We start from the raw sequence: 15,080 nt of genomic DNA, 5'->3' as shown, positions 1-15,080 counted from the left end.
TTTCGTCTGGCCCGGTAGCTCTGCCCCTCCTCATTTTACGCATTGGCTCCATGACCTTATCGACCTCAATGTCCCTACAATAACTTAATTCATGGGGGTTGTTGGCATTCCTCAATTCACCTAGCACAATATCCTGATCCCCTTCTTCATTTAGAAGTTTATGAAAGTAGGTCTGCCATCTTCTCTTAATCTGGTCATCCCCCATCAAAACTTTGTCGTCATCATCTTTTATGCACCTCACTTGGTCCAGATCCCGAGTTGTCCTCTCTCTCACCTTAGCGAGTCGGAATAACTTCTTCTCCCCTCCTTTGTTCCCTAGTTCCTCATACAGACGAGCAAAAGCTGTCGTCTTAGCCTCCATTACTGCCATTTTCGCCTCCTTCCTAGCTACCTTATATCTCTCACTGTTCACTCTCTTCTCCTCCTCTCCAGAGCTCCCTACGAACCGCAGGTACGCCACCTTCTTCGCTTCCACTTTATCTTGGACAACTGCATTCCACCACCAGTCTCCTTTGTGGCCACCGGTGCGGCCCGAAGATATCCCTAACACCTCTCTCGCCGCCTTCCTTATACAATCAGCCGTCGTCGACCACATAGTGTTTACGTCCCCACTACTTCTCCAAGCTCCTATTGCCGATAACCTTCCTTCCAACTCCTGAGCTTTATCCTTAGTCAAGGCGCCCCACCTAATCCTCGGACAGCCTCATACTGACCTCTTCTTCCTCCTTATCCTAATACCAATGTCCATCACCAAAAGCCTATGTTGCGTTGCTAGGGTGTCACCTGGGATAACTTTGCAATCCTCGCATAACCTTCTGTCGCATCTCCTGAGGAGGAGATAGTCAATCTGAGTCTTCGCCACCGAACTTTTGTAAGTAACCAAATGATCATCCCGCTTCGAAAAACTTGAGTTCGCAATCACTAGATCGAATGCCTTGGCAAAGTCCAACAGCGAAGTGCCCCCTCCTTTCCGCTCCCCGACACCAAAGCCTCTATGCACCTCAGTATAACCAACTGCAGACGACCCAATATGACCATTGAAATCTCCTCCTATGAATAACCTCTCCGAAGGCGGAATACTACGAACGATGTCATCCAACCCCTCCCAAAAATGCCTTTTAATCTCCTCATCCAAGCCTACTTGCGGCGCGTACGCGCTAACGACTTTTAAAGTACACTCACCCACCACCAATTTAATAGTCATTAGTTTATCATTCACCCGCCTAACCTCTACCACCGACTCTCTAAGATGGTTATCTACTAGGATACCCACTCCATTCTTACCTCTCAGGACTCCAGAGTACCATAACTTATACCCATCCACGTTTTTCGCCCTCGATCCAACCCACCTAGTCTCCTGGACACACGCTATATTAATCTTCCTCTTCTGAAGTATCTTCGCCAACTCTATAGACTTACTCGTTAGCGAACCTATGTTCCATGACCCGATTCTCAACCTATAGGCTCCCTTGCCCCCTCTACCTCCCCTACCTCCCGTCCCACACCCTGACCCCGGCCCCCTACTCTGTCCCCACCCGAGGACATGCCCTTAATCTATCATCCCAGATTGCAGCCACTACACCTACGACAGATCTCAAGAAGACTTACTAGTGCACAACGAACAACGAATCAAACTAGAAGGAAACAAGTGACTACAAGTACATTAGTTGAATGATTGAACTATTGTGAACCAAAGTAACATCAATTTAGCTAACACCAAAAGGGAAACAGTAGAACGGGAGAAACCAACTCCCGAGAACCAAACATGTATTGATTTGTTGTACTTGATGTAGTTGTACACTCACGCATCGCTTCCCACCGCCCGTTGTGGACGCTCGTCCTGGTTGCTCTCCTTTGCTAGTGCTCGTGCGCCTAACTTATCTCCACAACTTCGAGAATTTCCCTGAAAACACAGAAAATACCACGACCCGAAAATCAAAAAAGGTTGTCACTGCTACCACTGGTGTAGCCCTGATAGTAGTAGAGGAAATGTAGGGAAAAAGCAGAAAACTACACAAATATCTAATGAAATATATTGCCAGAACACTTGATAACTACTATAAATTAAGAAATAATGAGTATTCTTCTATAAATTAAAACAAATCGAAATTATACTAGTTAAATAGAAAAAATCGTTTTTTTATTAGTTGCAACAGAAGAAGACGACAGAAGTCAACTGTTGTTCGAAGCTTATATTTTCAAAATATTAATTAATTCTGAAAAAGAAATTTAGTGAAAAACTCTGTTGAAAAAGATTTAGCAAATTGGAGCGAGAAACTTACCACAGAGATAGATCTGAGCTTGGATGAAGCAGATCGGAGATTTTTAGAAGCTAAAAAATACATAACGAGAACACAAAAGGGGAAAAAATGATTTAAATATAAAGAGAGAGATTTGCGGTGGAAGGTATTAGTTCTTACAGTGGAAATGGCGTTCATAGCAGCTCAATCAATGAAGAAAGAAAAATACGTTAAAAGAAAAGACAGTTCTAAAAGGAGATTAGATCAGAAAATGGGCTGATTAGATATTACAAACTCAATGTTCAAAATGAAGCAAAATATTCGTGGGTGTGCTGATCCTTACCCTCGCCGATGGGAAAGCAGAGAAGAGGTCACTGCAGCCGACGAAATCGACAGACTACAAACTGTTCGAATATTACCTTCCTGGTTTATAAATTAAAGAAAACACAGAAAAGTTAAATTTGCTCCATAATCAAGAAGCGGAGGATTTCCATACTTTTTTTCTTAAAGTTATGTTACTTAATTAAGGAAAGGATTTATAGATTTTAAATTCCTAATCGATTTTAAAGTCCTAAATATAAGACTTTAGTTTAAATAAGAAAATACCAAATTTTGATTTATTTTAAAGTCTTAACTATTAGGAAAATAACAAATGGCTATTTTGTCCAGAGTAAACTCTACTTTTAAAAAGTGAAAAAGGCGAACGATATATCGCTTAACGGGCTTTTAATATAGTATAAATTCACTCTAAAATGTCCCTCTAATTGTACATACCAGAAATATACAACAAATATAAAGAAGAAATTAAAGAAATTACAAACGATGCGTGCTCCCACCGCCCCCCCCCCCCCCCCCCCCAAAGCCTTCGGTCTACGTTTTCTTGGATCATTACAAGTATCCTATTGTGTTTATTTCCCACTTCTTTTAACGACATGATATATTTTCATGTTCAGAGGTCAGGAGATATTGGATTTCAAAGCTGATAGTATTAGAGAGAATCTTGGGAGAAATTTAAAAATAACCAGATTTACAAGTAGTTATTGAAATTTAGTCACTTTTCATGTAAAGATAAAGTTGAACGAAAACATTGTTTAAATCCGGAAAATACTCCAGTATACTTTGCTGGAACTCCAGTATAATATACTGGAGCCAGCAAAGTATACCGGTCCAACATAATATGCTAGAAGTTCGCGCACCGAACTCCAGTATATTATGCTGGACCGATCTCTGTTGCAACAAAATAGTGGTTATTTTTTAATGACTTGGCAAACGCTAGCTAAATGACCAATCCGAAAACTGGCTAGCCCATGCTATTTTGACGAGAATTTGTCTCCCTCCAATTGGTTAATAGCCAAAAACGAGGGGGACTTCGTCAAGCAGTAAATTTCATGAACCGTTGTAAATTAAACACGATCCAAAACAACCTGGCAATCAGACTGCAATAAATATTCTTAGTAGCATACGCCCCTCAAAGTCACATTCTAAACGACTTCTAAGATTATTTGCAATGTAATATGTGCTGCTTTCATAATGGGAGAAGGATAAAGCAAGCCACTTGATGCTTGAAGATTTCCAATCAGGGGCCATATTGAGTAGCTCCACCCCAATCTGATTCTTGTTTATTCCATGTCGACTAGCAGAGCAGCACAGTACCAATAACCAGCCCCTGAATTACGATTGCTTCACGATGCAGGTCACGTTGAATAACTAAATTAGTTCCCTCCTAGTTTGCATCCCTGAGCACACCAAGAAATGCACTGTTGATGCACAAACTTCAGGAGGTTTTCCCAGGCTCCTCAGCTCTACCAACAGCTTGACAAGGACACCATAAAATTACAATGAGAGCAAGAACTTTATGCACTGAATTAATAGATTATTGCATTAGCCCAATGAATAAACCATTCGTTCAGAGAGCTCTGTACCAACAGCCCTCAAGTATCTGTGCAGTTGCGTCTCCATAAACCGCCTTTCGCTGGAACCAAAAGCTTCCCGCAAATCCTTTGAAGAAAGAAAGTAAATCGGTTACATTAAGCATAAAGCAGAAAAAGAACTGTTGGAAAGGTATTTTTTTTGCATGAGTTTTCTGAATCAGAACACTTACTAGAAGCAGCATAACAAGTTTATCTATCCTTAAAGCCATATTTTTTCAATGGGTAAACCATTAGTAGAGAACCAGATCACTACTTGCTGCTTCTTTGCTGTTTTGTTTTTCATTTCTATACCTCACATTTGTGTTTGTCATCATTCCAAAGCACATAATTTTAAGAGGACTTTATATGTAACATTTTTAGTCTAGAATAATTATAATAAGGACTATACTTCACTTTGATGGACTATACTTCACTTTGATGGACTATACTTCACTTTGATATGCAAAAGCTGTTAATGTAAAAGGCAATGAATATTTACTTTGTATCTCAGACGAACTTCCTTCAACCCAATCAAAACATTGCCAACATCTCCATTTTCTACTTTGGGCAATTGGACGTCACTGCTCTCAGGGTCCAATTCGTCATCCGAATCTTCAAAATCAGAGTCATCCATTTCCTCATCCTCACCAACAAAAATATCATCTGATCCATGAAACTGTTTTTCATCATTTTGCTCCTCATAATTTTCAAGGATACTAGGCGGCAAATGCTCTCCATTTTCTGTGGCAATATCAGATAAAACCACATACCGTTTTCTGTCTAGCAGTGGCTTGGCAACATCAAATGGAACCCACCTAATTAGAAGAAATATTGTCAGTCAGAACACAGAAGATTAGTCCTGGTGCAATACCAGATCATGATTGGTGAGTAATCCTACTACATGATAACAGTTAGCACACAAATAGCAACACGTGAAGTCATGTTCATGCTGGCTAAAGATTCAGCTATATGCACAGTGCAGTGTAGTTTGATTTTCCAACAGGATAACCTCAACAATATCTGGTTCCAATATTACATGTATAAAAGAAGGGTGAAAGATATCACAAGCCCTTATTTTTAAGTTAGGCCCCCATAATGGCATTGTTGGTTGAAATTAGTACAAGAGCCTAGGTAAAAAGTTTTGATAGTTACGGGTCTTGATTGTCACACAACCACTTCTGTCGGCTACAATTAGAAGTGTGTTAAACTTAACAATGCTTCTTTTATTTTCCTGTTGATGACATTTTTTTTTTTTTTTGATGATTGAGAAATCAGTCTAGGGCCAACCTTTAGGACCAACCACAGCTTTCGAAACTCAGGGATATTTAGCCCGCCGCTCTACCTTTCTCCACTTAAATACCAAGCTCTGCATGCCGCAGTGCTCGAACCTGTGACCTAAGTCACAGGTCCTCAACCTTCGCTAGTTGAATTAAGCCCTGGGGCCTGTTGATGGCACTTCTCATGAGCAGAATTAAATAGCAACGATCATATATTTGTCACAACTATCGATAAAACTAATAAAACACCTAATCCCTATATTTTTAAAGATAATTATAAAATATCACATAACTTGTTATGTTATTATGCTATAGTTGTCAAAAATAACTTTGGATGTAAAAATGAAGAGTCCGCGCAATTTAGGACAAAAGTGACTATTTGATGCTGAAATAGGAAGTTAGGGACTAAGTGGTAACTAAAAATAGTATAAGGGCCTCGCTAAGTTTTTCCATTTAGTTAAGGGCTTGGTTGTGATTTTTTTTTTTTTTGATGAAGTAAGTAGAATATATCATAAAATGCATCAGGAAGATGCAAAAGTTACAAAAGAAGTGAGTTTGACAGCTCATTTACAGTTGAGTGCTACAAAACTAAAGAGCTGACAAAGTCCAAAAAAACATCAGAGTTGTTTACAGTAGTAAGGTTAGCCTAGTGAAACAAATTAACCAAACATCTAGCCTTTAAGCAACCTATTGAAGTTGATAATCCATCAAAACATCTACTACTCCTTTCGACCCAGATACACCAAAAAATGCTTGCAGGTACCATATTCCAGACTTTCTTGATGGTTCTGTCAACTTCCCTTGAGCTCCAGGCACATAAGCTCACAACTTCCCTTTAAGGGCTTGGTTGTGATTGGAAATGGTAGAAGGGCCAACTGAGACTTTCAGTTTCTTCAAGGGCCTCTATTGTCTTCCCTAAAAAGAATTTTAAGCTGATCCATATAACAAGGTATCAAGAAGATTATAATAGGCTTCTAGGGGCATTGCTAAGATTTTCCATATAGTTTAAGGGCTTGATTGTGACTAGAAATGGTAGAAAGGCCAAACTGAGGCTTTTAGACAATTCAAGGGCCTCTTGTGCCATTTTCCCTTAAAAGAATTCCAATCTGGTCCATTTAACAAGATATCAAGACCATATTAGGCTAAGGCCACAAAAAAAATTAAGACATATTACTATTTCCGTTTCACAGATAATAGGCTCCAAGTCACTTGCACTTGATGCTGCAATAGATCAAGCCAACTAATTGAGCTTGACTCAGCTGATTCAAAATAACTAACCAGCAATTCACCTGGAAGCATCATTCAATCACATACATGGCAATGAGAAATGCCATGACCAAAGTGGAACAAATGAAGATCTTAAAACAATAACCCATGATTTATTCACCAAATATGGAGACACACACACACACACACCATCAATAGTCAGTGTCTACGTTGCCCTTGAACATCACTACCCCACAGCAGATAGTAACTTCAGGGCCTACTTTGAACCACAATAGTCATGGCCTTGGAGCATCAAACAGTAAACGGCATGGATGATGACTTGGAGAAGCTCTCGTTCAACCAAACAGATTTCGTGTTTACTCAAACCAATCATATCTAATTGTATCCAACAAATTATTTTGTCTCCCTTCTCATATTTTTTAATGCGAATTCAAGATTGGGACATTAAGTTGATACTGCAGTGTTTAAGTTTCGATAACATAAGTTGTTCATTACAAAAACTTCAGCCAATCAAGTCTAATTTTACTAATTTGCTCCTAACCATAATATTTGCCTCCTTTCTTTTTTCTTACCTTATATAAAAATCTAGAACTCAATTCAAGAAAATGAAGATAATGGAAAATGTCCTCACTCAAGACACAGGTATAATGCCAGTTCAGTATAAGCAACAGAAGAAGTGGACGAATATTCTGCTTAAACAGAACTAAGCTAAAGTTGTCAAATTATATTACAATATCAACAATGCGTCCTATTTTCTCTCAAGAAACATTCTCAAATCTAAGAAAGAAGAACTACAAGCGTTTTAGTAAAATATGGATAGCAGAATAGCAAGTTTTAAAAGAATAACGGCCTTGTCCTTAATCTCAAATTAACAATATGTTTCTGTTTGCAATTTAAGAGAGAAGATAAACTTACTGATAACGCAAAGGGCAGAGCAGCTCAGAAGGCCGGTATGCTGCTTTGTATCTCATTTTGTTGCAGGAGTGAATGTAGTAGCCCAGATAGTAGTACTGGAGACTTGGACAATGTACTTGATTCTCCTTAATCCACCTTATTTCTTGTAGGGCTGAGTACTTGCCTAAAGATAAGAAGGCTAGATCTGGATCCCAGAATAAATATTTACTTGACAAACACTTGGGAAGGATGTCTATTACACCAACTGCAACTAGCCGTCCATCAATCAGATACTGCTGATGGAAAGAACCAAAGCCACAGGGGGGAACAGTAAGGTCCCCAGAGGGTGGAACGAATACTAGAGGTGTATCAACCAAAAATCTCCTATATGAGCTCTCAGCAACTTCGTCTGGCGAATCATTGTGCACCCTAATCTGGTACCTTCTATACAAGGAATATTCTTCCGGATCAAAACTGGACCTTTTAAGACGAACCTCAAACCTCCTTCTTTTGAGCTCAGGGTTTCCTTGTGCTGTTGATGAGCAGCTCTCTTTACTGCAGCTTCCTGATGTGGATAGCTTTGACTCATTCTGGCTGCTCACTACACTGTCTTCATCAACTCGTCTTTCAGAAGAATAGAAGTTTATATGTCCGTTGCAAGCTCTAACTAAAAAGCCTGATGATTCTGCTAGATTGCTTAGACAGCTAGCTAGTTTTTCAGCAATCAATTTTGGGGAATCAGCAGCCATTTCGCCCTCCCAAGCCCCCAATTTTGATGATTTTCCATGCTCAACATCTTTTCTGCATCGCCTTAAAGCAGCTGCAATTTGGAACGCGATGCTGCTGGTAAATAACAGATCCTCAGACCCTTCAGTGGATAACTTTCTTTTCACAGGTGCAACCTTTTTGACAGAGGCTTTTGGAAACTGAACGTCAGAGCAGAGATCCCCACTTTCAATGCATGTTTGTACTGCTTTATCTATCTGACTTTCCATATAGGGGATCAACGGTTCAGTTTTGTCCTTTTCTTCAAGGTTATCTCTCAAGGACTTCATTGTTGCAGGGCTTCGACTTTGACTGAAGGTAGTGGTTTGTGAAACGCCTGAAGTATCTGTGGTATCCATCAAATCATCTGATCTTCGATCCAATGTGCCATCCAGAAACCTAGGCATTCAATTTTTTTCAAGCTTAACCATATCTAAAAAAATCCCAATATCCAATACAGTCAAACACCATGTGCAGATTTTGAAGTTTGTGCAATCACAAAAATCATCTACTTGATTTAATGAGCTTGATATTAGCAACAACCAAACTCTAAATAAAGTAAATCTTCCAATTCTTCTTGATAAATGTTATCCCCAATTTATGATGAACCGTTTGTCGAACTGCACCCAAATCTTATCCCTCCCCCCTTCTCCACATACACACACACACACACATGCACACACACATAACCCAAGAGCATCCAACAAATCCTATAATTCAGTCATTAAACCAACTGCCAAGCTTTGCTGCCAAAGTGTCACAATCACTAAACGTAAGAGTTCTCTCTCTCTCCACATACACACACATGCACACACACATAACCCAAGAGCATCCAACAAATCCTATAATTCAGTCATTAAACCAACTGCCAAGCATTGCTGCCAAAGTGTCACAATCACTAAACGTAAGAGTTTTCAAGTATAGAACACCATTAGGATTTTATAGTCCGTCCACATGAATATGGCACCATGATGGAGTAATCTCAGAAGGAAGAAATAGACCTAGGAACACAAATCTAACGAAAGAAAGGAACTTGGCCAAAGATATCAGGATAATAATGGAGACTGGAGACTGTAGACTTTAGAAGCAAGGGAGTACTGAACACCTGCTTTCACATAAATCATCAAATCAACTACAGTTGTTATCTCAATGACCACTCAATGGCTTCGAGGTAGCAGACAGAGGCATTCTGCAAAAGCACCTGAGTAAAGACAGATCCCAGATGAATAAGGAGGACTGTAAGTGTAAGCTCCAAACACTCCTGGTAATATTTATGTGTAACCCATATGAATCTGTGGAATAAAGAGTGTCTATGGAGCTGATGTTCCATGTCAGACCCAGCAATAGGTGAATACAATTTCGTGACACTGCCTTCCATGCATAATCATCATTTGTAGTACCCAAGCTATAATGATTTGAAATGGCAGAGTAATAGACATTTCTGACAGTCACTTAGAGGCTATTGATTTAACTATGATGTTTTGTCTACAAGCATTAATTTAGCTAGAATTAACTTACTAATCATAAAGAAAAGGGGAAACAATAAGATACCTCTGCATGCTTTTCAGTACTCGACGTTGTTCTTTGGAAGGAACAAATTCACCTGCTCTGAGACGGATAGTGTAAGATGGACAGCATGTCTTCTCCATCTCAGGCTTGTATAAGAAACAGCCAGATCTTCTCCATCCTCTGTCTAGAAGAGCTACAAAATAGAAAACCAATATACAACCATGTAACAAAATTTGATTAGGAAACTCATATAATCTACAGTGCCTCTGCAATCAGAATTCAGAATCACATGACAAAGACAGGCTGTTGCTTCTATGGATATGTACAACGGAGAGGTGTTCATTCTCAACGAGAAGAGATGCTGCATCTGCATGTGCTACAAATCTCTTAAACAGATTATGAATACATGGGAGAGGTGTTCATGCTCAACGAGAAGAGATGCTGCATCTGCATGTGCTGCAAATCTTTTAAACAGATTATGAAACTTAAAATACAGCATACGTAGTAAGGGTAGCTTAATTAGGTAGTAGTCTATGTGCATATAAAGTAGGCAACAACATAAGGTAAAGCAACATATGTGTTCATTCCGCATAGGTCTTGTTAGGCAGAGTTCCATGGTATCTGTGCTGGTGAGAGGTGGCAGCCTGGCAGGTATCTGATGAAATAGTTGAGGAGCGCAAGCTGGCGCAGACATCACCGTCATCAAAAAAAAGTGTGGGCCCATTCTATTCTTTCAGAAAGAGAGAAAGTTACGAAAACTATATGTTCCATATAGAGTCTAATGTCAATGCCTTAGTTATCAATTTATCATTCAGGGGAACTCCAAGGTAAGTAATAATATCGCATACTATTACTACCATGCTTCAGGCAATCAGACACAATGATTTTAAATGGTCAACAAAAATCTGGGCGCTACTGTTTGAATGTCTGTCAATTTACTAACCTTGATAGTCATCAACTGTCAGACTGCGTGCCCATACACCTGCAAAGAAAGCAAATAAGTTTAGAAAAAGGGTCTAAGTGAAGTATTGATGCAGGTATCTCTGCTTGGACAGTGAAAGCGAAATATCAATCAATTAACTACGCCTCAATCCCGATCTAGTTGATGTTGGCTATAAGAATCCTCTATATCCATTCTGCTCCATTCAATATTTCAAACCCCTAAATTGCTTAAGAGACAAACTAAGGTTTCTTTAAAACTAGAGATTCTCTAAATTTCACACTAATCCTACCAATGACATACATTTTCTGAAACAACTAGAGAAACTCCTGGCAAACACCTAATCTAGAGTAACAAACTAATTCCTCCAAGTAACGAGTATCCCCCAATATAGAACCTTTGGTATTATAGTGCTTTGCTCTTATTCAAGTCCTCGTGAATTCGGAGAGATTGTAAATCTTACCATAAGATTGAAAAATCTACAAAATAAGCCAGCACTTTCTCTCGCAACTACAACTTGCGTGTCTAAATATGTCCAGAACAATATAACTTGCACAACTAACAATCCTGGCACCTAGCTCAAATGGTCTTCAAATCCGATCCTCCGATCAAGTGTTTAATGATAATTCAACAGAATCGCATCAACTATTAGTACTCTAAATAGCCATGCTTACCGTGAGAGATACTAGTAGGGCCAACAGATTTACAGTAGCCACATGAGTTCCTACGGCGACCAACATCAGCAACCACAGTTTCGCCCCTGCTGTTTCCACCACCGCTGCTATTGCTATTGTTATTCCTATTACTGTTGCTGCTGCTCGCTTCACTTCTCATCTTCTTCTTCTCAGACATCTTAGATCTTTATTCAAATCATCACAGCCACCATGATTTCTAGGTTTTCTTTTTTGGTCCTTAACAGCAATTAGAAAGCAAAAACCAACGAAATTGGATAGGCGTGATTTGCTTCGCCGAATTGAACGAGGGAGGGGATGGTTGAGATAAATTTCAACTGTAGAACAAGTCGTAATATATATATATATATATATATATATATATATATATATATATAAAGTAAATAGAGACTAGTATGTTCTCTCTTTTTTTCCGCAATTTTTTGAGATTTCCTATTTTAACCTTTACCTCAACAATTAACTAAGAATAACGAAACGATTTTCAATAATTAACTAAGAATAACGAAAAGTTTTCATTGAAAAGGCACCATCTCACTTATAAAAGAAGCCTATCTTTTTTTCTTTTTTTTTTTAATAAAAGAAGCCTATCAGTTTCTTCTTAATTCCATTTTAATAATGGAAAAGTGGTTAAGTTTACCTCCTCCATTTGCATGTTTTGATCCTGTTTCCTCTCTTTCTTACCTTAAAGTTTATTCGTTATTTCCGTTTTGCTTAATAATACATCATTATGATCTATAAATGTGATTTTTCGTTAATATTTCCATTCGTTCCGTTATCTAGAAGTATTTAATGTGCATTATTATGATTCATGAATGTTAGTACCCTTTATATTTTACCTAAACATTTTGTATTCCATGGGCTTTGGCAATCAAGTAAATGGAAGAAGATTGAAGCAAGTTATTGAGTGAAGAGCAAAGATGTCTTATTTTCCGTTTCTCCAACTATAATTTCTCAAGAGATATAGAGAGACACAACAGTTACCATCCAATCTCCTTATTGCTTTTTTTCTTTTAAATCGGTAGAAATTTTCCTGTTGCTGCTTTCTCTTTATTTATTCATAATATGATAGGTAGGTGACAAGTTTTTGAGAGAGACAAATTCAATATTTTTTTAATGTCAGTCCCTTTGTAACTTTTTCTCTGTTCTGTCTCTTTGTATAACTTTACCATAAGTTCTTTTTTGCATAATTCATTGATTTGTTCTCTTTGCTTGGTAATAATTGTTTCTAAATTTTGTTTGTTCTCTTCTATATATTTCGCTGATTTAAAGGATGGAATTTTAATTATTTACCCAATTTTAATTGTCGGTGATTCATTTGATGTATATTGTTTTTGGATGATTATTATGGTTTTCAACTGATATTGGTCTCTTCTTTTTTGTAACTTCTTATTTTTGATCTCAAATAGTATGGGTTTTCTTGAAGTGAAAGCAGGTTAGTCAAGGTATTATAATTTCTCTGTCAATTGTTGTGTAAGCATATTTGTTCATTAATTGGTAATGTTAAGGACTATATCAATAATAGAAAGTCTAGATTTATTTTAAGATAAGCTTTATCAGATAATTTACATATTTTTAAGTAAAAATGAATTAAATGATAAATTTCACAACTGTTCAAAGAATTTTCAATGAGGTCGATACATGAACTTTACGTTAAAGATATTATGGATTCTCTCTACTTTTTTGGACACGTGCTTTGCACGTGTGCCCATACCAATTTATACAAAATTTTGAAATTATCTAAATAATAGTAAAAAACTTGTGTACGTGATAATTTCCTGAAATTTGAAGGAGAATTAACAAACTACAAATCGAAATTAATGAATGAAGAGCCTATTCAACTAATTTACATGTTAAATAAAAAATGAACACGTTGAATAATTGATAAGTGACAACTTTAAAAATAAAAAAGTAGCGTAGGTGCAGCACGAATCCATGTGGAAGAATAATGGTAACCTAATACTGGAATTAAAATATCTGGTTACTGCCAAAGGGAAATACCAAAGATAGCAATGTTTCTCACTAAAACCTAGTAAGGATTGTATTTGTATGTATATGATGTCTTTTTAAAATACTGTGTCAATATAAAATAAAATAAAGGGAATTCCAAAAAATCTCACTCGTTTAAGAGGCAGTGGATTTTTTACAAAGTACAAAACAACAAATGAATCCAACTTTCAAACATCACTAAACTAAAAACTGTACTAAAGCAGCTACAAAACAACTTTAATAAACCATGGTCGATGGATATAATTATATGAAGGGACATGATATACAGAATGATCACCTTGGTGACACCTTAAAGGGGAACCACGACTATTGAAATTGAGAAAAGGATCAATAAGAATGTGGCAATACATATGGTTTGGAAGAATGCTTCATAAGAGAAGTGTTGATTGCTGTACAAGATTAAATCATAGTATGAATTAGTTGAATGCTCCACATCATCTTCCACTGTTAGGAAGATCCCCAATGTCTACATGAATTTTGAATTCATGTCCAGCTTCTTCATTACCTCGATATTCCTGGATTTGCTAACACACACAAAAAAAAGGAAGGGAAAAAAAAAAGGAACACTATATGATATAAATCTACTTTATAATATAGGAACTTTGTTATCAAAGAAAGAATTATGAAAATAACTGAGAGGCCAAACCTTATATCTTCTATCAAGATTTTCCTTGGCATGTTCGGGCATACTAATTCGGCATCAAGATTTCATACAACTGTTGTTAAAGAAATTTAGTCGTCAGTGTTTTAGCTTAAATGTTCTTGCTAAATTTGCAGGTTAAAATAGGTTTTGATAAGCTGCATATGTATTTTGCAATTGTTATTGCTAAAAGATAAATTGAGGAATGAATGAAAGAGACACAAATAAATTAACTAACCTCAAGCATAACGTACTGCGCAACCTTTGATATTCATCAAATTTATGATGGACCCCATTCTTTTATAATAATCGTAAAACTTAATTAGCTTTTAAAGTGTGGTACGTGTATAAAAATCGAATGAGGTTAGCTTTGGAAAACGTAAAGCGTTCAATTAAATGCATGTACGTAAGTAAATTAATTGAAAATTCTTATATATTATACATACTCTAGATCTCAAGACAAACTATATAGTTTACTAGTTTCTATTTACATGCGTTGCACGTATATTTTTAGTCAATTATTTATAAGAAAGTAGATCAATTTAAATATTTTGATAAATTATATATTGATAATCAACATTTTATTTAGTTGATCGACATATTCATTTCTTCAAGTTAAGATAAAAAAAAAATTATTCATATATTTTGCACAACTTGTATTTTAATTTAATAAGAAATATATCACTTATTAAGCAATGTTCACTACTACCATTACAATTGCGCTTGTAATTCAAATAGATTGAAGAATGACCAAGTCACGCTAATTGTATACTTATCTTCACTTGAAGCAAATTGAACTCGCTCGATGTTGAATATTTTCTTCCTTGCATATTTTTTTGTTAGTCTTTCATGTGATATTATATGTATGAATATACCAAGCTAGCATTGACCGTTAATATTCTCATCAATTTTAGAAGCACTTGACAGAGATCACTTTCAAGAATCAGGTTTCTTGGCCAAACGGTTTATCAACATCCAT

General features: G+C 37.0%; 1 protein-coding gene and 1 long non-coding RNA gene across 2 annotated transcripts; both read right to left on the bottom strand.

Annotated features, from left to right (window-relative positions):
- Positions 1-1,663: 1,663 nt before the first annotated feature.
- On the bottom strand, positions 1,664-3,032 carry LOC107763808 (uncharacterized). The gene is made up of 2 exons (XR_001643111.2): positions 2,584-3,032; positions 1,664-1,903 (listed from the first exon to the last, which is right to left on the bottom strand). It is a non-coding gene; the product is annotated as an uncharacterized LOC107763808 (long non-coding RNA).
- A 521-nt stretch (positions 3,033-3,553) lies between these two features.
- LOC107825680 (arginyl-tRNA--protein transferase 2) lies at positions 3,554-11,787 on the bottom strand. The gene is made up of 6 exons (XM_075254888.1): positions 11,437-11,787; positions 10,766-10,804; positions 9,865-10,015; positions 7,570-8,712; positions 4,650-4,965; positions 3,554-4,238 (listed from the first exon to the last, which is right to left on the bottom strand). The coding sequence occupies exons 1-6, from the start codon at positions 11,612-11,614 to the stop codon at positions 4,122-4,124; spliced, it is 1,944 nt and encodes a 647-aa protein (XP_075110989.1). The 5' UTR covers positions 11,615-11,787; the 3' UTR covers positions 3,554-4,121.
- Between the last annotated feature and the right edge of the window lie 3,293 nt (positions 11,788-15,080).

Source organism: Nicotiana tabacum, chromosome 6 (assembly GCF_000715075.1).
Source record: "Nicotiana tabacum cultivar K326 chromosome 6, ASM71507v2, whole genome shotgun sequence".
Taxonomy (NCBI): Eukaryota; Viridiplantae; Streptophyta; class Magnoliopsida; order Solanales; family Solanaceae; genus Nicotiana; species Nicotiana tabacum.
This window is presented reverse-complemented; position numbering and strand designations above follow the sequence as displayed.